This window comes from Gymnoscopelus microlampas, assembly GCF_963454915.1.
Source record: "Gymnoscopelus microlampas genome assembly, chromosome: 18".
Lineage (NCBI taxonomy): Eukaryota > Metazoa > Chordata > Actinopteri > Myctophiformes > Myctophidae > Gymnoscopelus > Gymnoscopelus microlampas.
The window spans coordinates 14,256,781-14,281,507 of NC_139955.1; the positions used below are offsets into that span (position 1 = coordinate 14,256,781).

The window sequence follows — 24,727 nt, forward strand, 5'->3', positions numbered from 1 at the left end:
TGGTTTTAAAAATCACCTAAGAGCTACTTTAGTGGTAGAACCCTGTTTGAATCCTGATTGAGACCTGTGTTGCATGCACTTAGCCACACAAACATTTAAATAAACCTAAATCTGTTCCAGTCATTTAAAGCAGCACTATGTAACTTTTTTTAATGAATACATTTTAATTTTGTCCAATCTGTATGGTAGAGTATGTTAATACAATATAACTTACACAATTGGGGTGGTTGTATTTTGTCTCCCTGCTCTTCTATTGAGACATTTAGATCTTGTCAATGGTCATGTCTCACCTAGACACAGGATCTGACACAGATTTTTACCTGATGGTCAAGATTAAATGTATCCCCTGAGCAAGCAGGCAGGCTCTATTAGCTCATGGGTAACAATATCAGCACTTGTGCAGGAAACTGGGTTCAAATCAGGGGTAGAAGAGGAAAGTTACATAGTGAAGCTTTAAAATTATTCAAAGAGTATTACATTTGTTTATCCTCTTTCAGGTTCTCTCCACTATGTGATTCAAAACAGTACGTAACTCATTTAGTCTTAAAACTTAAAACATATTAGTACCAAATTTCATGAGAATAAAAAACTTGGACTTGGTTGACTTGCAGCAACTGTAATTGCACACAGCTCTTCACTTTTGCATCTCCTTTATTGACTCGGAAATAGTACAGCTTAGACAAAAGTAAGGTCACAAACCAATTCATTAGTCAAAGAAGAAACAATATAAAAAATATATTAAACTCTTAAAATAAATACTCCGTTAACTAATCTATACTACTTTCTATGGTCCAGCCTTAGTGATTTAGATTCCTTACATAACATTAGTATTTAAAAGATTCATACAAACATAGGAATGTTTTATTTCTACGTATATCTTCTATTATAGTTCACATTGTTTGAGCATGTTAATGTGTACCATAATGTAACAAAGTAACAGTTTTTCTCTTTCATTAGTTTGGATTTTCACAATTGAATCCAAAGAGCTTATGTAATGGTCTAGAAAATATATTTAACATGCACTGTCATAAAATACAAATATAGAGACTATATATATTTTTTAATATATATTTGTATAAATTGATGGAAAATATTGTAATGCTAAAATCTTGGTAATGCCATTAATTTCAATACATAAGTACTTTATCAACATTCTATAAAGAAAATGAAATGTAGGAAGTGCACTTTTAGCTAGACGTTTGTCAACCCGATATGGATGTTAACAGTACAATCATCACTTTCATCATGGCGATGTTTGTTAAGACATTTTACATAACCGTCAGTAGTGAATGTTAGCATAACCCATTTAGACCTGGAACACCTCTGTGTGTAGTTGTTGCTATATACAGTATATAGCAACATTAAAGTTATTCAGAAAACTTAAGGCAAGGATTTAGAAGGCGTTTGTAGAATCGGCCTCAGGTCTAAATTGGAAAAGCTGACATTCACAGTGTGAGGATAGTAGGGGAGTGTAAAGAGTGATCTGATTGGTCCCCGCTGCTGCTGCTACGGCGATGAGCGATACCACAGGGCTGGGGGTTCCGAGACTGCTGGGAAGTCGCTTGGCTGGTGGAGGATGATGGGGCAGCCATGGGCAGGAGAGAAGCAGTGGTGTCCAGAGAGCCAGATGGGTAAGTGAAGATCAGACTGGCTGTGAACGGAGTGAAAGATGGAGTAGACATGAGGACGGGGGTGTGGAGGCCTTCAGATTCAGCTCCCACAGCAGCAGAGGCACTTGAGGTCACGGGTTTGACAGGGAGAGTAATTTTCGGTTTGGGCTTCTCCGGCTTTGTTTGAGATCTTTTCGAGGGCCCGGGTAGGTGGGCATCCTCTGGCTCCATCTTGACACCTCGCAAAGAGGGCAGAGCCGAGCGGTGGTCCGAGTCTGAATCGGATTCCTCAATCTTGCAGATGGGCCGGTGAGCTTCCAGGATCAGCTCCAGCTTGTCCTTCTGCTTCTCCAGTTCAGCGATTTCCTTCTGCAGACGAGCCTTATCACCTTCCAAATCGTCAGTTTCCTGGGTGAGAGAAAATGGAAACAATTACAATCTTCACTGTAAATTATTTCACAACTAAAGCTTAATATCACGCAACCATCAAGGTTAACATTGCAACATTTGTGTAACATTCACTCACAGATTGCAGTGTGTCCGTCAGCTCACGACGTCGATTACGGCATTTCGCTGCTGCCAACTTATTCCGTTCTCTCCTCACTCTGCGTCTCTCTAACTCTTCTGAGGACAACTGGTGGGAATGGAGAAAAAGTTTAGATGAAGACAAAACGAAAAAAAAAAAAAAAAACATATACTGTATGTGCACAGTGAAATAACAGGGTTACATTAAAATGGCCATATTAAGTGACAAGACACTGTTTCAGGTCTGTTTTATAACCATGTTGCTTCAGGCCATCCTATACATTTCAAAGCCACTGCTGTGCAGAGAGACATGAAGTGACTAAACATGTCACGAGTGAAACACTACCCCCATGTGACTGCACTTAGTCATCACAGTTCAACAGCGACGGCAGCTCAGTGATCTTGAAATGTATGAGCCTTTGTGCTGTTGAAACCCCTTGACTCTGATTACGGTACGTTCAACAGAAGCGTCCGGAACGCTCGATTCGGCCCATAGTTTCCCGCCCTTCTAGGATGATGAGTCACACTCGGATCCAAGCTGTGACTCAGGTGTGAGTCATAGAAAGTGACTTGCCCCTATGAGTCACATGATAGTTCATTTCCTGTACCATGAAATTACAACTCCAAGAGAAAAAATAACCAGAATTGGTATAGATTCCATAGTTTCAGTGAAAGCAAAAGTGATATTTGTAAAAGCCTATAAAATGTCTAAAACCTTAAGGTACGTATATAGAAAATTGAGACAAGCTGAAATTTAGATGGCATCAGTATTAGTAATTTACCAGGTTCAACTTTTGTTTTGTGTGCTCTCTGTTATCTATATGTTTTGTTATACTTTCTGATACAAAATGTTTCTGTACTTGCAATGGGCAGGGACTTTGTAAGCCAAAGTCCAAGCACATGGTCACAAGTTCACTGTGTTCTCATGCTCCCAAAGTTAATACTGTCACATTCTGTCAGTACTGTAAGAAATGGATAGTGCCATTACTTTTTCTAAATCCACATATTCTATTGATCTTTACTATCTAAGTACGGTAAATGGATCCACTTAGAAACGCTACATTTTTATTGGTCATTCGCCTGGCCATGCACATTCAGGGGAAATTGCACAGCCATGTTAGACCATTACAGGATATTACACATGTATGACACATAGATGATCGTGCCAGTCTCCACGGCGCTACCGACTCACACCCAACCCACTTCAATCCGAAGATTAACTCTTGTCAATATTTTGTGTTGTATGTAAAGTTCCATAGAAAACACTAAATGCCACCTCATGGCTGTTGAAAAGGTCATCTCACAGAGTGTAGAAAAGGACCCTAACCCATTTGTAACTCAGAGATAGTGTACAAATGGAAGCAAAGGGACCCTTACGGTCCCTTTGCTTCCATTTGTACACTTTCAGAGTTAAATGAACATTCAAGATTGTACTATGTATGTATCATGTAATCACAATTCCCTTACATGCTCATCGTTCCTGCGTCTGGTTGACCCCACTGAATGTGAAGCCGCTCTTATGACGCCTGGCCGAAAGAGGTGTGGTTGCGAGGGGCCGTGCGTCAGAGGACGGGCCCCTGGAAGAGTTGAGTAAGGGGGCCGAGGAGACTGCGAAGGGCCTGGAGTAGGAACCAGTGGTTGCACCATCCACTGGAGGTCCTGGTTGGTTGTAATGGCGTTGAGACTTGGTACAAAATGACTGCTGCCTGCCATGGTAAATTTCTGTAAAACAGGTAAAAGTTGGTGTTGTTTGTGGAGGGTGGAAAAGGCAACATCTAACATCAAGCATTATATTTTATGTGTAAAATGTTCAAAAGCAAGCAGGTACAGAAATGGTAATGCATAGAAGCATAGTGATACTGACATGACCTTTATACAACTAGATATTGATTGTGTCAAACTTTATTCTTTTGAAGCAATTTCGCTGTTTTTTGGCATAAACATATTTTTGAGACAACAGGTTTTCAGTTTTCTAGTTTAAGGCTATATATTATCCAGAGCTATACTGATTTAACCACTTAAACCCCAGCATCCTTATTGTGGGGAAGGCTTTCACAGAAAATGGCAGATAGACAAGCTCACATTAAGAGCTTGTAGATCGGCTATTTTCAGCGAAAGCTTTCCCCACAATTACAGAAAAGACTCCAGTCACCCATATGGGGTTGTGCCGACAGACAGACAGAGACCTACCTGGTCCTGTTGTGTGGTTTGGGTGCTGATGATGGTACCCAAGGATGGAGGAGGTGACCCAGTCTCTCTGGTGGGGTACGGTGGATTGCCTCTCCCATGGTTTCCAAAGTTCCGATACATTTTTATAGTTCAATAACTGATCCGGTGTAAGATAATATATCCGAATAATGTGTCCCGGTAGCTACGAGATTCAGGATAGAGTGTCTGTGCCGGTTTCGATTCTCGTTAATAATTTCAAACGTGGGACTAACCCACCTTGCTGTTGTAATCTGGCAGAGTCCAAAGCGGTGCCTCCTTCAAGGGGAATAAGGAAGAAGAAATGTCCAAACGTCTTCTAGAATAGCTCCAAATCCTTCGCGAGTGACGTTCAATACACCTTACGTTGTATAGTTATGTGTGTTGGAGTGAGCATCTGGGAATGATTTTAAGTTTATAAACTCAAAAGGAATAATACTAGCGCTTGTCACGCCCCTTACGGGAAATAGTGTCGTCTTCTATTTCGCACGAAACTTACCACGTGCGTGATGACGTATGTGACCATATATGGTGAGAGTTTCCTCCAGAGAGAGGGATTCCTTTGACAGAGAGGGCCTGCAGTCTGCCTCTGCTGTCTGTGTTGTGATCAGTGGTGGAAGAAGTACTCAGATATTTTACCTAAGTAAAAGTACCAATACCACAATATAAAAAAAACTCTGTTACAAGTAAAAGGCCTGTGTTCAAAATGTTACTTGAGTAAAAGTACAAAAGTATTGGTATCATTCAAAATATAGTTAAAGTACCAAAAGTAAAAGTACAAAAATGTTTGAAAATAGCAGATCTACAAGCTCACCACGTGTCGCATTGCGACGCGTTGTGAGCTTGTAGATCGGAATAGCCTATGTATAAAATAGGGCTTAAGTGGTTAATGTATGTTTTATAATATAATAATTTATATCTGAAAAGTAACTAGTAACTAAAGTTCAAAGGAACACTTCATACATGTATATGTATATAGTATATCAGTATATGATAAGATATAACCTATAGAGAAAATAAATGAATTAATAGCACAGTAAAAAGTTAGTCATTTAACAATCATAACATGAATGTTAGTGACTGAAGTTACAAAAAGTATACTGAAATGTAAGTCAACGTTTTATGGCTGTGTCTAATTGTGTTGAGGTTTGGCAGGCACTTTTACTTTACAAACCACATCAATCGGTGCAAGCCTGTGGAGATGAGTCAGCCTATAGACAAATACCATTGAATAATTTCACCGTCCTTTTCAACGATTCCTTTGTGCACCAGATCAATATAGTCTGCAGAGTAGAAAAGGATGAAAATTAAAATAAACGAGGGAACGTATGGCAGACAGTGAGTTGGATCTGTCACAACAGCTGCTGATCTTGCACTCCCAGAGGACACAGTTCCCGGCACAAAGTGATTCGTCCTTGCTGCTGACTGGAGCACCTCTGTCTCACATTACTCCTGATGCCTCCCTTGAGGATCAGAGACTTATGGGAGTCAAATTGATTTCCAAGTAAAACAAACAAGAACTTACAGTATATAGAATTACAGTGTATTACAGTACAGCGTATGTCTATATATTTCTATTTATTTATGTATTTATTTACTTACTTAATTTTTTTTAAATGTATATAATGACATGATATTGTATTTTTTATTTTATTTTATTTTTGCAAAAATAAGCCATTTAGGACAGAGGAGATCATGTCATCTTCACTCACTGAATGCTTAATGAATTTCACTGCCATTGTTTTAATCACTTTGCTCTTATCAGCAATACCAGAAACATGACATATTACTTGGGAATGCAGCACTCACAATGTCCCTGTTTCCATCTGAGTTATAATTGTTATTTCAAAAGTCATATAACTTGAATGAAATGTGAGACTCCTTAGGCTGCTTGTTACAGCGTGACCTATTACATTTCCAGCTCCATTGTCTCAGATGTCAACACTAACCCTCAGCCATATGTAAGGAAACACATGTAGGTTCTCCTATACCTCAGGCATGAGTATTTCTTATCAGTGAAATGTGGGGTAAAGGTGAATAGTCTATAGCAGTGAGTAAGGACTGTGGAATGTCATGATGACACACCCACTGTGGCTCTGATGGCATGTCACGGCATGTTGTCTGTCTTCATCATCGCAGGCATCAGCTGGTTCTTTTTTTTCATCTAGTTGCTGAGCGCACATGCTCTTTTTCACCTTGTTTCACATTTGTACAGTTATTCATACCTATGAATGAAGAATGTTGACAGTCCTCTGCTATCAACACTTCAGCTGAAACATTTGAGGGGTTGGTGCCTTGCACTAGGACACTTTGACAGTACACGTTGAACAGGAGAGTACTACTTTCAGTTACTTTACACTTATTATATACTATTATGATATTACTAAACAATCTAATAACTTATGTAGAAATAATATCTCCCTGGTAAGGTTACGCTCAGCTAGTAATGTTTTAATAGATGCATTACATTTCTGATTTAATTTGCTAAAATGAAATAAGGGAAGAAGTGGGAAGATAATTTGTTTTCCCCTATATTTCCCCTAAAAGTTACAGTTATCCTGAGGAGGCCTTTTATAGGCTAATTTGTGGATCAACTGGGATGCCTTTACACTGTACTCACCCAAATTTCACCACATGCAAGCCACCCACACATCTCACCCACACACATCACGCCCGCGCGCGCGCGCACACGCACACACACACACACACACACACACACACACACACACACACACACACACACACACACACACACACACACACACACACACACACACACACACACACACACACACACACACACAGGGTGAGGGAGACTGGTTAGCCACACTACTACTGGAACTGGTGGCCGGAATTTTGCTACTACTTTCAGAATGATGATATGTGATATTTTTTTCACCATAGCTGCAGCTTGACAAAAACTTCACTACATTGTACACTCTCTGAGTTACAAATGACCTTATGAACAGCCATTGAGGTGGCATATTTAGTGTTTTCTTTTCAACTTAATTTGGCAAGAGATGAGGTTTGTGTTTGTCCATCAAATCAAAGAGATTTTTTCCTATCTCCAATTATCCATCCATTTGTGGCTTTTTACTCCATCACTCACTGTCATAATAGGTCCCCAAATGGCCTAGTCCTACTCAACCATATTACCAACTGCACTGCATTAGGTAGGACAGCTTTTAGTGAAGCCGTAGCTGAGGTACTTTTTTACAAAGAGTTCTAGTTGTAGCAACAATTTTCAAGTACCAACATTGTACTTCACTGTGCCGCTTATGCTGCGTGTCCCTGCCCTGGTAAAATTTAGGTCAACAAAATATGATAGGGATTTGTGTTTTATATGTTAGTTATAATATAGATAAGTATTATCTACATTATTGTTCCATTCCCTGTGTAAGAGCTACCTTGAGGTAGGCTTTCACTTTTTACAGGGGCCAGTTTCGAATTGCAACCACCTGTGACCTGTAAGTGCTCTTTTGAGCAGTTTTGAAGGAGAGTAGGGATTTACACTCCTTTATGACTGTTGGTAGGGCGTTCCACATTTTTGTGGCATAGCAGGAGAAGGAATTGAACCCCTTGTTTGAGCCAAATCTGGGTTGAACGTGATTAGTGGAGCTCCCTCTGGTGTTGTGATTGTGGACGTCATTGACACCCACTTTTACTGTGAAGCCATCAGCCTTGCACAGGTTAATTTTGTACCCAAAGATAATGGATTCAGTTTTACCCAGGTGTAATGATAGTTTGTTCAGGGAGCCAGGTGCAGATTCTACCGAGTTCAGAGCTAAGGGCTTTTTCAACCTGCAACTTGGCACCGCAATACTATGAATTGTGAGCTTGTAGATCTGCTATTTTCAAAATATTTTAATACATTTTATACATTTAAAAAGTTGTGAAATGGGACATTCTGCATAACGAGGCTACTTTCTACTTTTGGTACTATAAGTACATTTTGATACGAATACTTTTTTACTTTTACTCAAGTAAATTTGGAATTCCAGGCTTTTACAGAGTAATTCCACATTGCAGTATTGATACTTTTACTTAAGTAAAACATTTGAGTACTTCTTCCATCACTGATCCGGGGTCGGTCTGATGTTTCCCATCCAGGGTGTTTTTGGACGGGGCATGGTGGTGTAAAGCTGATCCTGCGTCAGCCACAAGGGCAGCATTAACACATCATCCAATGCATGTTTGTTTGCGTCGTTTTCTGCCACGCAGGCACAGCCCAGACAACCAACCGGAGTGGATCTTGGGCAGCCAATCAGAGTGGAACGGGCGCCGGACAACCAATCAGGGCCGAGGGGCGGGGCTGACCACCAGAGTAGTCGGAAATCCACGTAGGAACTAGGAAGCTAAAGCTAGTAGCAACGTTAGCTGGTAGGTATAGGTGAGTTTAAATGTTTATATCTGTGTAACGCATTCTATCTACATTTGTTTTCACGACCTGTCCGTGTTCTGTTAGTAATATCAGATTAGTTTTGCATGAGCACCATCAAATCCACATTAAGGTTGGCAGCAGTTAGCAGGAGGTGTGTACATTGCTAAACCACTGGTGTGTTACACTTGTGGTTGACTTGCTAGCTAAAGTTAGCATAATAACGATAACTTATTGTCAAGTGATTTAACGTGTGATCAATATAACGTTAACGTACATAACTCCATATAGGACAATATGTGCAATGTATTGACTGTTTCTCTATTGTTGTTGTGTTTAAGCTGACGTTAACAGCAGTGCACGTACAATGGACCTGCCACATCATGGATATCGGGCAAGTGGTAAGTACAGAGTAATAGTTTTGACAAAGGAACTCCTGCATGCATGATTTGCCACCACTTAGATCAGGGGTCTTCAACGTTTTTCAGCTCAAGGCCCCCCTAGCTGAGAGAGAGATGAAGCAGGGACCCCCACTACATGGCATCCAATTGTGTTGCAGATTCAACTTATTCATAGATTTCATAGATGGCTTCATTGACTATATCAGTGTTGTGTAAATTAATATTTTTTGTTAATTTCAGACATTTAACCACTTAAACCTTCAATAAGTAGTACTTGACAAAGATTTGTTGGACCCCCTGTTGAAGACTCCTGACTAAGAGGGAGAGCTAAGTCACAGTTCATATTCAGCATTTGGCTTTGGATTTGTTCAATGCAAATTTGTGCGGTGTACTTAAGATTAAGTCTGCATTTGTGAATTAATTTGCATGCCATGTTCCCTGCCAAATCTTTTGGATTAACTAATGCAAGCTGTTATAAGCTGGGTTGTCAGTTGTCACTTAAACAAAATACCATCAGTTTTCTTGCACTCTGTTCCATGAATCACAGCAATACAAGAGTCATGTTGCCTAAACACAACATTCACTGCGACCCATTTAGTCTCTAATGTTCACTCCCTTCCCAGCAAAGCCAAGAGCTCGTGCAGCCCCACCAGCAGCAGACCCCCTTCTGTTTGAAGACACCAGCTCCGCAGCGCCACCAATGAACAGCCAGGGCTTCTACACTCCTACGTACAATATGGCTGGGCCTGCGGGTGCTCCCCAGGGAGATGCAGGGATGAACAACCTGTTTGCTGACCCTATGGCCAATGCGGCAGTGATGTATGGCTCCTCTCTGGCCAACCAGGGAAAGGACATGGTAAACAAAGAGGTGAGTACTGCAAAAAGGAGTTTTAACAACTTAAAGGACAAGTCCGGATTAAAATAACATATAGGTGTTTTTTTCCTACTTATATTGATCTCAAATGACTGGCCATGGGGTCTATTTGCAGAATAAGCTCTATGCTCAGCAACCATATTGGAAAGAAATTGGGCCTCTTCCTTACTTCCTTCACAGGTGTTACCAATGATTCGAATGAAGGCTTTGTTCCGTTTAGTGTAGCACAGTGGTTCTCAAACCTTTTAATTTCAAGGACCCCCATAACTCTGAGAGTGTACAAATTGAACCAAATAGATCAGTTTGGTTCCATTTGTACACTCTCAGAGTTACATACACACCCGTAACCATGAGGGTACCTGCTCCACTAAGAACCACTGGTGTAGCATAGTGTCTCCAGTGAGCCAACATGCACAACATCAGCACCCTGACTCTGTTTGACCAGAATGGAACAGAGCCTTCATTAGTATCATTCATATGTGAAGGAAGTAAGAAAGAAAGAAGAGGCCCACTTTCTTTCCAATATGTCTGTTGTGCATAGAGCCTATTGCCCTTGTTGCTATTTGTCAAAAGTTTACTTTTCTTTCATGAATCTGTTATTAGTTGTCATTACACACGCATACAGGCCTTGGTAGTCCCACACGAGCCGCCGTAGTCTGCTAAACAGATGTTATGCTGTTTTGTGTTTTGCCAAGTCCCGGAAAAGACACGCTGTGATTGGCCAGTACAGTCACTTTGATTGGCAGTTGTGCCGAACGCTCACCCCAAAACATGATTTACGATTTTAAAAATCACTTTTGACCGCAACAAATAGAGTAAGAAGCGATATACTTATGGGATCCGCTCTATGCTATGGGGACTGCTGGGCCTGCGGGTGCTGGGGACTGGACAACAGGGGCTATTCTGCAAATAGACCCCATGGCCACGCCAGTCATTTGGGATCAATATAAGTAGGAAAAAACACCTATATGTTATTTTAGTAAGGACTTGTCCTTTAAGCCATACACACTATACAAATAGCGAAAATAGCTGGTCTACGCAACAACGAGATTCATTGTGAGCTTTCAGATCTGCTATTTGTTAAAATAGCACATCAATAAATAAGATATCTTTATTCAGCTATGCATTGATTTGCTAGCCCAGCTAACGCCTCTAGATCAGATTGCTTATTTGTTCATGTAGTCCTATAATTAAATCTTCCCATATAATTTGTGAAGGACTGGAGGGGGGAAAGCACACGATTAAGCACTACATCATCACACTACGACCATGTAGCACAACAGATTTGAAGCAGTCCTAATACTGTAATTCAGTGTGCAATGTGAAGTAAGTTCAGCCCTGCTACACAGTTAGTTACTATATCACTTAATGCTACAATCTAGGGCTTTCTTTAACAAATAAAACATTATTTTAACCTATGTCGATGATATAGTATGTTAATTCAATATAGCCAGCACATCTGCAGATGTGTCTCTATTCTTCCATTGAGAAATTGAGACCCTGGTGTCAGGTAGGATGCCGACTGATTGACAATGTCAATGAAGTTATTTGAAGCAGTTGCGCACCGGATTGGACACTAGAAGCATCTCCATCTTTATTGTATTTTGAACATCATTGCAATTACTTTAATGAGTACTTATTGGGGGGCATTACTTGGACAAAATGACATGGCTTTTGAATGATGTCAGATAGAGAGAAGCACACATTTACTGACCCCAACAGATATCTCTTAAAGGGTGATGAAACCCTGTTTCATTTCCTCTCTCACCATACCACTAGTTTATGAAATGCAGCGTGCATTGAGAGTGCGGAGGGGAAGAGAATGGAAGGGCCACCGTCACTTCCAAAAGTGATTACGTAGATTTACGCTAAATTATGATGACACTACAAAACATCCAGTGACGTTCACCTACTTCTGATATTCAATTCTGAATAATTGCAATTTAGCGCCTGAAACATATTACATGTCTGACTCAGGTTAATGTACACTTAATGTACCACTTAATTGTTGTTGAGCTAATGGCAGGTATTGTGGTCTACTATTTCAAATCCCTTGAATCTACTAGATATCAGTCAACACGTCCTAAACCATATTATAGTGTTTCTGACGTCTTTAAAGGAATACTTTGCAATTACATAAAATAAAAAAAGCAAGCACACGTCACACGTGTCCATTTTCTATCGCTTCAGGAAACTGGCCCAAATATACTTATAATAATTAGAATGCTTCTCTTTTGCATTAAGCTCAGATTCATTCTCGCAAGCAGTCTCTCACTCATCCACTGCCTCTCGTCATTGTATTCCTTGAGCTATGTTGTAATCATCTGGCTCCTACATGTATTGCTGCACAGTCCGGAGATTTTCAGGGGAACCACTTGCCATCAGAATGTGTCAGCGGTACCTGGAAATAAGTAGGTCAAGTTCCTGCAGCGATTCAGTGGTGTTTGCTCTTCCTACGGTAAATAAATGGGGATATGGTCCTTCACATTAGTTGTTCCTCTTCCATAGTCTCCCATGCAGCTGACAACTTCAGCGTTCTAGTGTTATTATAATTAGTCCTTAGCTTTTCTAACGTTGATTAAAAATAAAACATTACCTAAGGACAAGATGAACTACAATGTTATGCAGGGTGTGGCCAGTGGACTTGGCGTGACCGTTTTTAGACGGCAGTGGCATCCATGAGGCTTAGATTGTTCAAAAGCACTGCTGTTGATCAGGCTGAATTAATGCATGTAGCCAAATGATTGAAAAAGCCAAATGGGTGCCCGGTGGTCTCCATTAGTTCATTGACACAGGGATGAATGTGATTCAATTGCCTTCACAGGGTGATGTGTTTGTATTAGACAGTACTTTACTTACCTACCTATTCTGACCTTAAATACAACACCCCTGACAAAATACTTAGTCAAAACGAAATTAAAACAAAAAATAATGTGAAACTCGCAAACCCACTCGTGAATCTAACTGAAACTAAATTGAATTGAAAATGAAAACCAAAAATGAAACGAATAGATATAAAAAGTAAGGAAAAATACAAAACTATAGTAACCTTGGCATGGACCACATGCTCCTTGTAATGCAAGGACCCGAGTTTGAAACAGACTCCTGAAATGTCTTGCAAGTATCCCAGTCCCTTCTCTCTGACCTCAGTTTCTTGTCTCTACGCACTCTGCTATCTAATAAACAAAAATCTCTTAGCAAAGCCAAATGTGCTGTAGGATAATTCTTGCTTTTGTTCTTCCTTTCAGATCAGCAGATTTATGTCTATAAACAAGCTGAAGCATTTCTTTGCTGTTGACACCAAATATGTCGTCAAGAAACTCATGCTGCTTATGTTCCCGTACACTCATCAGGTAAACAAGTGATTTACCCCATTAAACATGATGTGTCAAATCAATGTACTAGGGCATGCAGATTGTTTAATTATGAGATACAAATGTAGGAAAACGTTATTCAATATCATATTTTGGACCACTAGCCACCCTAAGAAGATAATCAGCCCTTTAATCACATCTTCGTTATGAGTGTGAGTTTTATTTATAAACATTATGCTAGCGAGGACTGACACTTTGGACATAAAAGCACTTTGAACTCAACTAATTCTCACTCTATACTTTGCGATGATAAGATATGCCAACACTGTAACATTGTGTGCTTTCATTCTGTTTGTCCTACCTACACAATGTTAGAACTGTATATCTGAGACACACCAGGATCATTTAGAACTGATGCTTATATAAGTGTCTTATTATGGCGTTAGGTGCAGGATATGGTGCTAAACTCAAAAATAATGATTCGGAAAAACAATGATTCCTGTAGAAAAAAAACAGACCGAGAAGCACATCTTGAATTTTCTATTTCACCATCTATTTTAGGGCATATGACAGAATGCTGGAAACGCCTCAGCAAACTTTGTTGAAATCATTGTATGAGTATCATAGATTCAAGTCAGGTTTAAACCTTCTTTTATTACACTGCCTGCAACAATGTGTGGCAGGGATTGTAAAATGTTTTACTTGAGAACAGATGGAAAGATTTTAATGAAACTAGGAGGGAATGATCAGTAGGTTGCCCCGATGAGACTATTTACTTTTGGGTAGAAATTGAATGATCTGTATGTTGTCCAAAGGAGATGGTTAAAGTTTGCATTAAAAATGTCAATGTCACAATGGAGTGGTAGGTCAAAATCCAGGACAGATTTGATTAAACTTGGTGTGAATGATCAGTAGGCTGCCCCGAAGAGATAATGAACTTTTGAGTCTAAAAGGTCAAGGTCAGTAGGGCACAATCGAGAGATGTTTAACAAGAGATGTTGGTGTGGGCAGGGTTTGGACCACCCACCAGGTGCATTTGTTTCATTGTATTAATGTGATGATTTCCATACCCATGTTTCCAGGATTGGGAAGTGCGTTACCACAGAGACACTCCACTAACACCAAGACACGATGTGAATGCCCCTGATCTTTACATACCCAGTAAGTTGATCTGTGCAGAGCTTCTGAACTGGAAGCTGTCTGTAACTAAGTTTAACTTTATACAGGAAGTGTTTCATCAGCGGCACTTTTGTTATCTTTCAGCAATGGCTTTCATCACCTACATTCTGCTGGCGGGGATGGCTCTTGGCATTCAGAAAAGGTGAAAATGTTTTCCTTTAAATTCCATTTTATTTTCATCTGTTATAGATAATATAGGGACAGTAAGAGCCTCTGAATGTGTTCTTAATAAACCACAGTCCACTCAGTTATTAACTTTCAGTGTAAATACAGTCCCTTCTTAACTAAGTGAGAATTTATCAATGACCAGTATTATTTAGTGATGCAGACTGAAACACAAATACGTTTATGTTTGGAGCGACAAGTGTCGAACAACACATCGCACAATGAAAATGATGTCAAAACAACAAAAACAATTGCGGAAGACCTTTGCCGACAGTGTCGACAGTACCTCAGAAAACATGAAAGGTTGCAGACGCTTCATTAAATGTTGCGCATTCTGATTAGTTGGCAAGACCACTTTCACTTCCTTGTTTACATTTTGTGGGAGACGCTGTCAACAAGTCATAGACGGTATGAAGGCTCAAATACACTTGGAATATTTTAATTGGCCATGAGGATTCCTTAGGGACTCTGCAAACTGTGCAAAGATCTGTTCTTCTCTTATGAGGCATTTCTTATTTTAAAGAATCACTGTAATACCTATAATATAAGATACTTGTTCTGTCTTTGTGAGAATATATACTTTGCACCATTGAACTTATTATACTGTAGCTCAATTAGGAATTTCCTTTATGGTACAAACAGAATACCATTAAGACAGAGTTTTTGATTAAAACCAAAACATGTAATTAAGGAAATCAGAGACATATTTGAATTTGGGAACAGCAGGAAATAAGTAAGCCATATGTAAATGTTTATGTCTATACATTTTTGTGCAAGTTTGACTTGCAAACTTTTTAATACAGTATATTCAAATAACAATTGACAGTATGAACGTTATCCTTTGGTGATAAAAGGAAAGCGCAGCACTTCCACAACATATAGCAGACACTATCACCAAGGATAAAAACACAATAAAGCCCTAACACTTATTTCCATTGTGGTCCTCTAAACTCTAGCCCGATTTATCCTTCATTGTATGATGGTGTCGTATGCTTGTAGATCAGCTATTTCCGTAAGTAATACAGGAACATAAACAATATGAATTCATAATGGCTCCAGCAAATGGTTTGAACAAGGCAGTTCTATGTTCCCTCCCAGGTTCAGTCCTGAGGTTCTTGGACTGTGTGCCAGCACTGCTCTGGTGTGGCTCGTCATTGAGGTGTTGGCCATGTTGCTGAGTCTGTACCTAATCAGTGTACACACAGACCTGTCCACCTTTGACCTCATCGCCTACAGTGGATACAAATATGTTGGGTAAGGGCTGCATCATATGCCAGTCATTCTGGTCCTGTCGGTACATCTTTGTCATATTGTCTTCAAAGCAGATACTTTGACCATGCCTTGTCAAAGTTGTAGTGGGAAGAACTGAATTATAAAAGTGGAGATGGAAACTGCATATTGAAACAATATTTAAGCTATTTCAGTCAGATAAGTCACAAATAGATTGAACCAATATTACCGTGTACACTTATATTACCAATACAAGTGTGGATGTATTTAGGCGTTCAGGCTCTGCTAAATATTTCTCCCTGCTCAGCACAATTAGACAACCATCATTAACCATTAAGAGCAGGGAGATAGATATACAATAACAACCCCCCATGGGGAACAGAACTAATAGCAGAGCCCACTGGTGGTGCTGGGGTGGCGGTGGGAGCAAACAGCCACTTAACAACAAACCAGGGACAGATACAACGGAAGGAACGCAGATTTAGGTGTGCTTAAATAACCCGCGCAATTGGTCAGCTGATTCCCACATCAGTGTATGACATATGGGTCTTGCATAACACTGTATACGCCCACATAGTAATGAGCAGTGTAACCTCTTGAGTATATACTGCCTGAACTAACCTCGCAAGCTACGTATCATTTAATATTTCAAAGCTGTGCTTTCTCCTATGAAAAACGTAAAGAAAACAACCTGTATTTCTCACACTCCGACAGCGACACGCCACAGCCCCACTTCTCACAGTGCTGCACTCAGCTCTCGTAACTCAACTAATCTTGGTTGCTCCTCCTGACAATAGTTTGCGGATCTTGTCACATTGTTATAGTTTGCTTAAGATCGCAAGTGCAGAGCCTTCCCAACCTGTTTTGAGGTGCTGTTTTGGACCTAAGTCAATCCATATTGCACTTCCTCTTTCAATCTCTCCCTCGTTACTTGACTTCTGTCCAGGACACACCTCACAGAAAGAGAAAACTACATTGCTGTTTTCAAATACTAGCAATGTTACAGTGCGATGTCAACTGAGTGTAATGGTACAACATTAGCATCGTTTTTACACCATGGATAACTACTTTATAAACAGCAAGTCTGCCTTCTGTGTTTTGTCTTTTTAAGTTGTCTGTATATGGATGTTTCTGCACTAAGACAATGTACATTTCCCTTCAGACATATTATAAAGCACAAGATGACTACAAATTGCTGTTTTCAGTCATGATATACAATATTTCTGTTTGTCTTTTATTAAAAATTATATTTTTGATGCCCTCTAATTACTTTTTATCCCTGTGGTATCAAAAACGGTATTGAATATTGGTATTTTTCAAGGTATTGCATCAATGTTTGTTTGTCCAGATATACCACAGGGATTTGTGAGCAGGTAATGTTTTTCCATTGAACGACACCGTTGTGTGATGGAGTATGAATTAGGCATTATGAGGGAGAGTCCTCCCTAATTCCCAAAATGTCAGATCCATCTTGTCCTCTGGACATCTTATAACCAAAGTGAACTGTATGCTTCTTTGATGTGTGTGGTAGGATGATCTCTTCGCAGCGCTTTGTGGTTTACTGTTTGGTGGTGTTCTCTGTGTGTGGTAGGATGATCTTCACGGTGCTGTGTGGCTTACTGTTTGGTAGTGATGGTTACTACGTGGCCCTGGCCTGGTCCTCATGTGCTCTAATGTTCTTCATTGTAAGTATTTTTGAAGCAAATCATTGTTTACAGTATTTTCCAATGTCTGTTCATGAAAGTTTTATAATCCTTTAAAATGTCATAAATGAGTCGTTTCTAAATCATTCAGGGATATTGTGATACTGTACTAAACAAAACGGCTTTAAATGTTTTATGTACGTTGACTGCCTCTCCCGACAGAGTGAGGTAATTCAAACTGTCTAAACTGCAGCAAACATTGTTAAGCATCTACTAGTGTCCAATCCGGTGCACCATCTGCTTCAAATAACTTTATCTTTAACTTTAGGTGTCCCACCTGACACCAGGGTTGGAATTTCTCAATGAAAGAGTAGGGAGATCACATCCAACCACTGCAAATGTGCTAGTTGTATTGTTTTTAACACAAACTACCATACAGATTGGTTAAACTAACATTTTAGGCATTAAGATAAGTCTCTGATTTGTAGGTTTAAAAAACTAAAGTATGGTTAATCTTTGGTGCATTTGAAACTATTGTACAACTACTTTATTTTTTTGGTAAATGTTATTATTATAACCTGCTAGTAACAACGTTACATTGTCTCTAGGTTCGTTCTTTGAAGATGAAGATTCTCTCCTCTCTCTCCTCTGACTCCATGGGGGCCGGGGCAAGTGCCAAACCACGATTGCGCCTTTATATCACCGTGGCCACCGCTGTCTTTCAGCCAATCATCATCTACTGGCTCACCTCTCACCTGGTCAGGTGACCGGGAAGTGTGTGTTTACCGGCAGACCATTTGAATTGGACCCACCTCCACCAAAACAAAATCTATGTCGATGATGCTCACCTACACATGTGGTTGTTGAGTGCAACTGTTTCTATACCTGCCTTTCTGTTCCGGAGTCAGTCAGCTCAGTGCATACACAGTGAAGGATGAGCTGTCATTATTTGTGTTGAACTCATGTTGATGGAAGTGTTAAAGACGTTCACACACCAGCACATTGAATGGAGATTTTGTTCAAGAATTGATGTCTCACAGCATGGCTCATGTGTGTAATACATAAATAAATGCTTTTTTTTTGGGGCCACTTAACTTTAAGGACAAGGGCTTTCATTGTAAAAAGCATAGACCTGTTTGATTACAATTGTACCGGGTACTTGTTACAAAATGTCTCTTTTTATAAAGACTTTAAATTAATGTTAATTAATCATCAACACACATACACAAATCCTGCGTAGACCTACCCAGATTCTGGCTTTGATGTTGGTACATTATTGCCTAATTTATACTTGATTGTACGACAGTGTCCCACACCAAACTTGGCAAATTTACAAGCTCGCAACGCGTCGCATTGTGGATGCGATGCGTTGTGAGCTTGTAGATGTAGATTGGCTATTTTTGCCGCTGGACACCATTAAACAATTATGTACAAATCAGGCTTACCTCCCAGTACATTTCCCTTGTCAGTTTCATTTCTATTTATCTTCAGTTGACAGCATGACAGTTTGATTTTTTTTCTCTTTTGTAGAAAAAATAAATATATTTAGCTTTTGTGTATTTAAACTATGCCTCTGCTTTTGTTGTGCAAACTGTTGGAATTTCATTGCAATTTATGTTTTGATTTACAAGATCTCACTTCCAACCTTATATCCCATGGCTGAGTGAGATGAGATATTTATTAGAAATACTGCCACCTGCCATGTTATGGAGTGAGTCAATTGTGCTGTAAAAAGAAAAAAAAGAAATTGATATAATGTACTAATACTGCAATTGTTTTTGTCCGGCGACCACATAATATTCGGATGTCACTAAATTTGTGAAAATCTTGCAATTAGGCATTTAGTACACATTACATTGACTTAAAAAGTGCAAGATCAGAGTAAATGGCATGAACCCTAGTCAAAAAACTACAGGGTAAATGGTCAAGTAGTAAATAGAGTGCAAGGAAATCAATTCCGTGCTACAAAGTAACTAGGATACCAGGTAAACATCAAACCTATAGTAGCATCTGTCTAAACATGCTATCTAAAGAACATTGTTAGTATTTACAGTATGTCTATTTAGATAAGACGAACAATTAACAATACATCTGCATAGTTTAACATCTTTCAGAAAATAAGTCATAAGGAATGAGTAGTGCTGGGGGATGAGTCAGTGAAGATGAATGTCATTTATTGGGAGCCAGAAGGGAGAAGGCATAGACTATATTAAAATCTAATGTAGAGTGGGCCTCTTAAAAGTAAGTGGGTGCCATTTGGTTGCAAACGATTGTCCTTTACTGTACTTAAGTAGAATTTTGAGGTATTACTTTACTTCAGTATTTCCAATACTTTTGCCTCTACACTACATCTCAAATAACAAATATTGTACTTTTACACCACTACAATTATTTGAAAACTTAAGTTACTAGTTATTTTGTAGATTTTGATTATTATTACAAAACATGCATTAACCACTTCATAAATGCGTCGCATTGCTGAAGTGATCTAGATTGTGAGCTTGAAGATCGGCTATTTTCAGAAGATTGTTTTACATTTGAGAACTTGAAATGGGACATTCTGTATAACATTTAGCCTACTTGCGACAGAGTATTTCTATATTGCAGTATTGATATTTGTACTTAAGTGAAAAATGTGAGTACTTTTTCCACCACTGACCAATTGCTGTCTTCATGTGGCGGGAACGCGCTCGAGGCGCGTAATAGCTAAAGCGTCCTTTTGGTCTCCATGGAAACGCTCGTCTGGGATAGAACGCGGAGAGCCTCAGGAATCTGTCTGCGGATGACTCGAATTTACCTTTAACTTTTTAATGAGCAGAGTTATACAGCAAGAACTTCTACCACAGACTGATCCTCGGCTCCGTCATCCGTTGATCATTTGGTAAGAAACTATTAAATGAACGCTTTATTCCACCTTGAGTAACGTTTATCTACATCATCACCACAGAGCTTATGTTACCTCGCAAAACCAAAAGGCATGTCTGTAACTTAATATTTCTGCGCCATTTTCCCATTGAGGTGTATAGAGCCATGCGGCATTGTGTTCACACTGAGGTAGGCGATCACTCACCTTGTTCATTTCATTTAACATAGGCCATAATATTTGTGACTATTTGCTAATAAAGGTCGATTTCAGTTCATTGTTTATTTAGGTTACACCTGGCCAATGTGCCACTAATAAGAAACCTGTAAACGGTCAGTGAATCAAACTTTCCCATGACTGAACTTAGCCTGCACCTGTTCAGACTGGGTCTAGGACCACCTGCAGTAGGCTATTATATGGTGCAAAACAAGAGACAGGTAGCTAGCTAGATAGATGATGGTGCATGCAGTGGTGGAAAAAGTACTCACATATTTCACTTAAGTAAAAGTATCAATACTGCAATGCAGAAATCCTCTGTTACAAGTAAAAGTCTGGAATACAATAGTACTATCAAAATGTACTTAAAGTAGAAAGTACTCATTAAGCAAAATATACAATTTCACAAGTTTTCAAATGTATATGTTTTCAAATTTTGAAAATAGCCGATCTACAATCTCACAATGTGTCAAGATGCCACATTTGTGAGCTTGTAGATCAGCTATTTTTAATTGGCTGAAATGTATATGGGCTGAAGTGGTTAATGTATGTTTTGTAATAATAATCAAAATCGACAAAGTAACTAAAGTTTTCAAATAATTGTAGTGGAGTAGAAGTATAATATTTGTCTCTGAGATGTAGTGGAGTAGAAGTAAAAGTACAGTAAATTGGAAATACTCCAGTAAAGTAAAAGATACCTCAAAATTGTACTTAAGTACAGTACTTGAGTAAATGTACTTATAGCTACTTTACACCACTGGGTGCATGCCTGCTGTTGCCTGCAGTGAGTGGACTTTGAAACTATTTCGTGAATGCTCATCAGGGGGTAAAATTGTGGATAACATTTAACTCAGAATCAAGGTTGAGTTCATTCGTTTTTTCCGCTCAACTCTGAAATGAATCTGGAAATCTTGACCCTGCCCTAGCTGGCCCACTTATGCCATGTAAACTATTAACGGCAGCTTAAATACGATATAAATAATTATCCAGAGCACTTTTCTTGTTGTTTATGTTGCTTTCACATGGCAGTTTACAAAACTGAAATAGGCTGTCATTTTTCGACAAGATAAAAGATAAATCGCAATACACATAAATAGCCTAAGCAATCATGAGTATTCTAAACATTTCATTTAAAACATTTAAAAGTATGCTAAAACAAACACATTTTGTAGATCAAGTTCATGCAGCTGCTCTTAGAAGCACCACCTAGAGGTCCACTCCATACATCATTCATCTGTTTTATTTGTTGCTTCTCCCCACAACAGATCTCCAACTGAATGAAGCTGGGCGTTCACCCCTGGAGAACAGATGGAGAGTAGCTTTCACCCACTGCCATCCCTCCCTCTGTCTTCTTCCTGCCATAACACCCTGGGAGGATGTCTGCCTTTGTCTTCCACTCCTGTGCATACCTCAAACACCCCCATATCGTTCCCACTTTCTCCTCTTTCCTCCCCTCCGTCTCCTACTTGTCTGTCCCCCACGGCCTCAGAGTCCCTTCACTCCTCCTCTCTCCCTCTCTCCCCTCTGTCACACTGCCTCAATGAGCCAAACACACACTGCCTCGGCTCAGTGAACGCGTCCGACCAGGACGACTTGACCTGCCTCAACTGGCTGCACCAGAGGGCCAACTTGTTGCCACTGCAGCCTCTCCACAAAATCACACCACTGCCCCTGCTGGAGGCGCAGTCCACTGCAGCTTCCCCTTCATCCAAGCCCCCATATTCCTTCAGCAGTCTAATCTTCATGGCAATAGAGGATTCACCAAGCAAGAGTCTTCCGGTGAAAGGCATCTACGAGTGGATTGTGAACAACTTCCCATACTACAGGACGGCTTCGGGAGGCTGGAGGAACTCCGTTCGACACAATCTGTCTCTGAGCAAAAGTTTCCGTCGCATTAACAGAGACAAGAGCCAGGTGGGCTCATACCATCAAACTGATTATGTTTGCTTTCTTCATTACACATTACACTCTCATCATTGTGGATGATATTTCATCTAAAACTGATGGTGAGGTGTCTGGATGGGTTGTTTTCATGTGTTTCCCACTGTGCTTGATGTGTTTCAGTCTGTAGGGAAGGGGTCATTGTGGTGTGTGTGTACGGAATATCGGCCAGCTCTCCTTGAGGTCCTCAGGAAGACACACTTTTACCACAGCACTAACAGTAACCTGTTGAACAAGCCTGCATTGTAAGTGAACAACACTCACAGTAACCAGTATATGTAATGTCAAATATTAACCTTTCCAGAAGTCCTGCTGTTTTTGCCTGTCTGGATGGTCATTGGGAATGGTAATACGATTACACATTTCTGGGCCGCTGTCCAGTCAAAACAAAAACATGAGGTAGTTTGCTCCATTACCCTCTGAATATTTCTGCTGCCTGCACATGTGTGCCCTGTGAATGATTTTTATATTTTTAGCACTCCTCTAAATGTGTATGACAATCTGACATCGACTGTATTTCATTAAATAACCCTGTCAACTGCTCTTCTAACCTAACCTCTAATCTAACCACTCTGTGCTGGCATGTTTATTTGTGGAGCAGGTTGGAGGGAGCTGATTATGGACTTTCTATGGCTTGCGATTCTTCAGAAATCTCAGGTTGGTGATGGCAGTAGAGTACCATTTACTACAATATTATGCTAGAATGCCCCCCCCCCCCAATGGCAGGTATATATAACTCTTTACAAATAGCTTTCCACTCTCCACAAAAATGTACTTGCTGGTGAAAATGTTATGTTTGCACTTTTTATTACCTGCTTCATCAATCCTCTCACTGGCCCTCAGCATGCAACATTGTTCCTGTGTTTGTGTTCCGTTGGCATGACAACATTCTTCTATTACCATGACAACCCATGGTCCCTGCAATAGGCTGTCTCCTTTAGGTTTTGTCCATTTATTTCTGAGTGAATATATGTGCTATATTTGTGTTAGAACAAATAACAAGCAGGTTGCCTTGAATGACATTTTTGTCTTACATACCATGTGCTAAGTACATAAAACCACCCCCAAAAAAAAAGAAGAAAAAGAAAGAACTTTCAATTCTAGTTTTTGTGTTTTGTGGAACAGATTCCCTGGCACACCTCCTGGCAACAAATCCATCACCTCACCATGCCCTGACTTCAGACAACCCGACTCTCTCAGAAAACCCAAGTTGCCCTTTAACCCCTGATCACGAGGAGCTTGTCACCATGGAGAATGTGGAATACCAGGACGACATAGGAGGCGGGGACATGGAGAAAGACCCCCTATCAGACAGCGGCTACATCGAGTTACACTACTACCAGTATGACCAGTACCAGTACCTGGTCCTGCCCGGTGAGACTGAACTGGACCTAGAGACAGTGGAGATCCTTCAGCTTGACGCCGAGGCCCAAGAGGCCGCTGGTTCACTGCTGGACCTGGCGGGCAGCGGGCATTAACGTCACGTCTGATTTATACAACCTTTTACAAACGTGTCTGATCGTGCGGTGAAGTGTGTGCATAATGGGCCCCAACAGACGTAACATATGCCCAGATTTGCGTTCTGCATCATTAAAGGACCATACCAATATTACTGCATGTCATGTCACCTCGGCCTCAACCATTCTTCCCAGAATTGCTTTATTTTTGGGAAATGGTGTTTTGTTTAGGAAAGGGGAGACCTTCGTTGTTCCCTGGGGAAATGCAGTTTCAGCTTCACCCTGCTGATGGCTGCTCAGATGGCCATGAAGAGCGCTGGGGAGGAGCTGTTATTGGTTTACTTAGTGTCACTCTCAGAGACACGTAAACATGGGCGAACCTGTGATCTTCTGATTATCAGACGTATCAGATGTTTGTCAACGTTAGCTAAAACTCACTACATCATTAAAAGCCCTCTTCGAGTTAATATTTGAGTTTGAAATGCAGCACTTGTAAGGAACAGTTTTTGTTGATATCAATGAACAAATTTGAATGGCTTAATAATACAGTAATTTTTGATCAAATAAACGGCGTAGTGACTTTCAGTGGTAGTGAATGACATTTAAAAATGTAGACAGAGATCAACCAAAGTCTGCATACACTTTTTGAAGATGGGCGACTAGCTAGAATCCATTAGACTGGTCTGGTCCTTTAAATTGATCAGAGGTGGACTGATGAGATTTTAC

General features: G+C 40.0%; 3 protein-coding genes across 5 annotated transcripts; 2 read left to right on the forward strand and 1 right to left on the reverse strand.

Moving 5' to 3' along the window:
- Positions 1-636: 636 nt before the first annotated feature.
- On the reverse strand, positions 637-4,712 carry fosl1a (FOS like 1, AP-1 transcription factor subunit a). Its single transcript, XM_084086022.1, has 4 exons — positions 4,326-4,712; positions 3,603-3,857; positions 2,137-2,244; positions 637-2,018 (listed from the first exon to the last, which is right to left on the reverse strand). Exons 1-4 carry the CDS (start codon positions 4,443-4,445, stop codon positions 1,446-1,448), a joined length of 1,056 nt encoding a protein of 351 aa, XP_083942148.1. The 5' UTR covers positions 4,446-4,712; the 3' UTR covers positions 637-1,445.
- Positions 4,713-8,631: 3,919 nt separating this feature from the next.
- Positions 8,632-19,083, forward strand: yif1a (Yip1 interacting factor homolog A). 3 transcript variants are annotated; one of them, XM_084042105.1, is made up of 9 exons: positions 8,632-8,720; positions 9,060-9,119; positions 9,743-9,987; positions 13,242-13,346; positions 14,390-14,468; positions 14,571-14,628; positions 15,750-15,905; positions 17,473-17,566; positions 18,133-19,083. In XM_084042105.1, exons 2-9 carry the CDS (start codon positions 9,086-9,088, stop codon positions 18,289-18,291), a joined length of 930 nt encoding a protein of 309 aa, XP_083898231.1. In that variant the 5' UTR covers positions 8,632-8,720; positions 9,060-9,085; the 3' UTR covers positions 18,292-19,083. The 3 variants fall into 3 exon arrangements, with proteins under 3 accessions (XP_083898231.1, XP_083898230.1, XP_083898232.1); XM_084042104.1 differs by having other exon boundaries at positions 8,653-8,730; XM_084042106.1 differs by lacking the exon at positions 8,632-8,720 and adding an exon at positions 8,731-8,872.
- Positions 19,084-21,911: 2,828 nt separating this feature from the next.
- Positions 21,912-24,022, forward strand: LOC311033938 (uncharacterized protein; the record flags this gene model as incomplete). The annotated part of the gene is made up of 4 exons (XM_084041673.1): positions 21,912-22,517; positions 22,668-22,789; positions 23,146-23,201; positions 23,670-24,022. The coding sequence occupies 4 exons, from the start codon at positions 21,912-21,914 to the stop codon at positions 24,020-24,022; spliced, it is 1,137 nt and encodes a 378-aa protein (XP_083897799.1).
- Positions 24,023-24,727: the final 705 nt, after the last annotated feature.

Bases quoted from the DNA above. Each gene is read 5' to 3' on its own strand.
- fosl1a (XM_084086022.1), bottom strand. From the start codon at position 4,445: ATGTATCGGAACTTTGGAAACCATGGGAGAGGCAATCCACCGTACCCC. The intron at 3,858-4,325 runs GTAGGTCTCTGT...CCTGTTTTACAG, and splicing joins AAACCACACAACAGGACCAG to AAATTTACCATGGCAGGCAG. The intron at 2,019-2,136 runs GTGAGTGAATGT...TCTCTCACCCAG, and splicing joins TGACGGACACACTGCAATCT to GAAACTGACGATTTGGAAGG.
- yif1a (XM_084042105.1), top strand. From the start codon at position 9,086: ATGGACCTGCCACATCATGGATATCGGGCAAGTG. The intron at 9,988-13,241 runs GTGAGTACTGCA...TCTTCCTTTCAG, and splicing joins AGGACATGGTAAACAAAGAG to ATCAGCAGATTTATGTCTAT. The intron at 13,347-14,389 runs GTAAACAAGTGA...CCATGTTTCCAG, and splicing joins TGTTCCCGTACACTCATCAG to GATTGGGAAGTGCGTTACCA.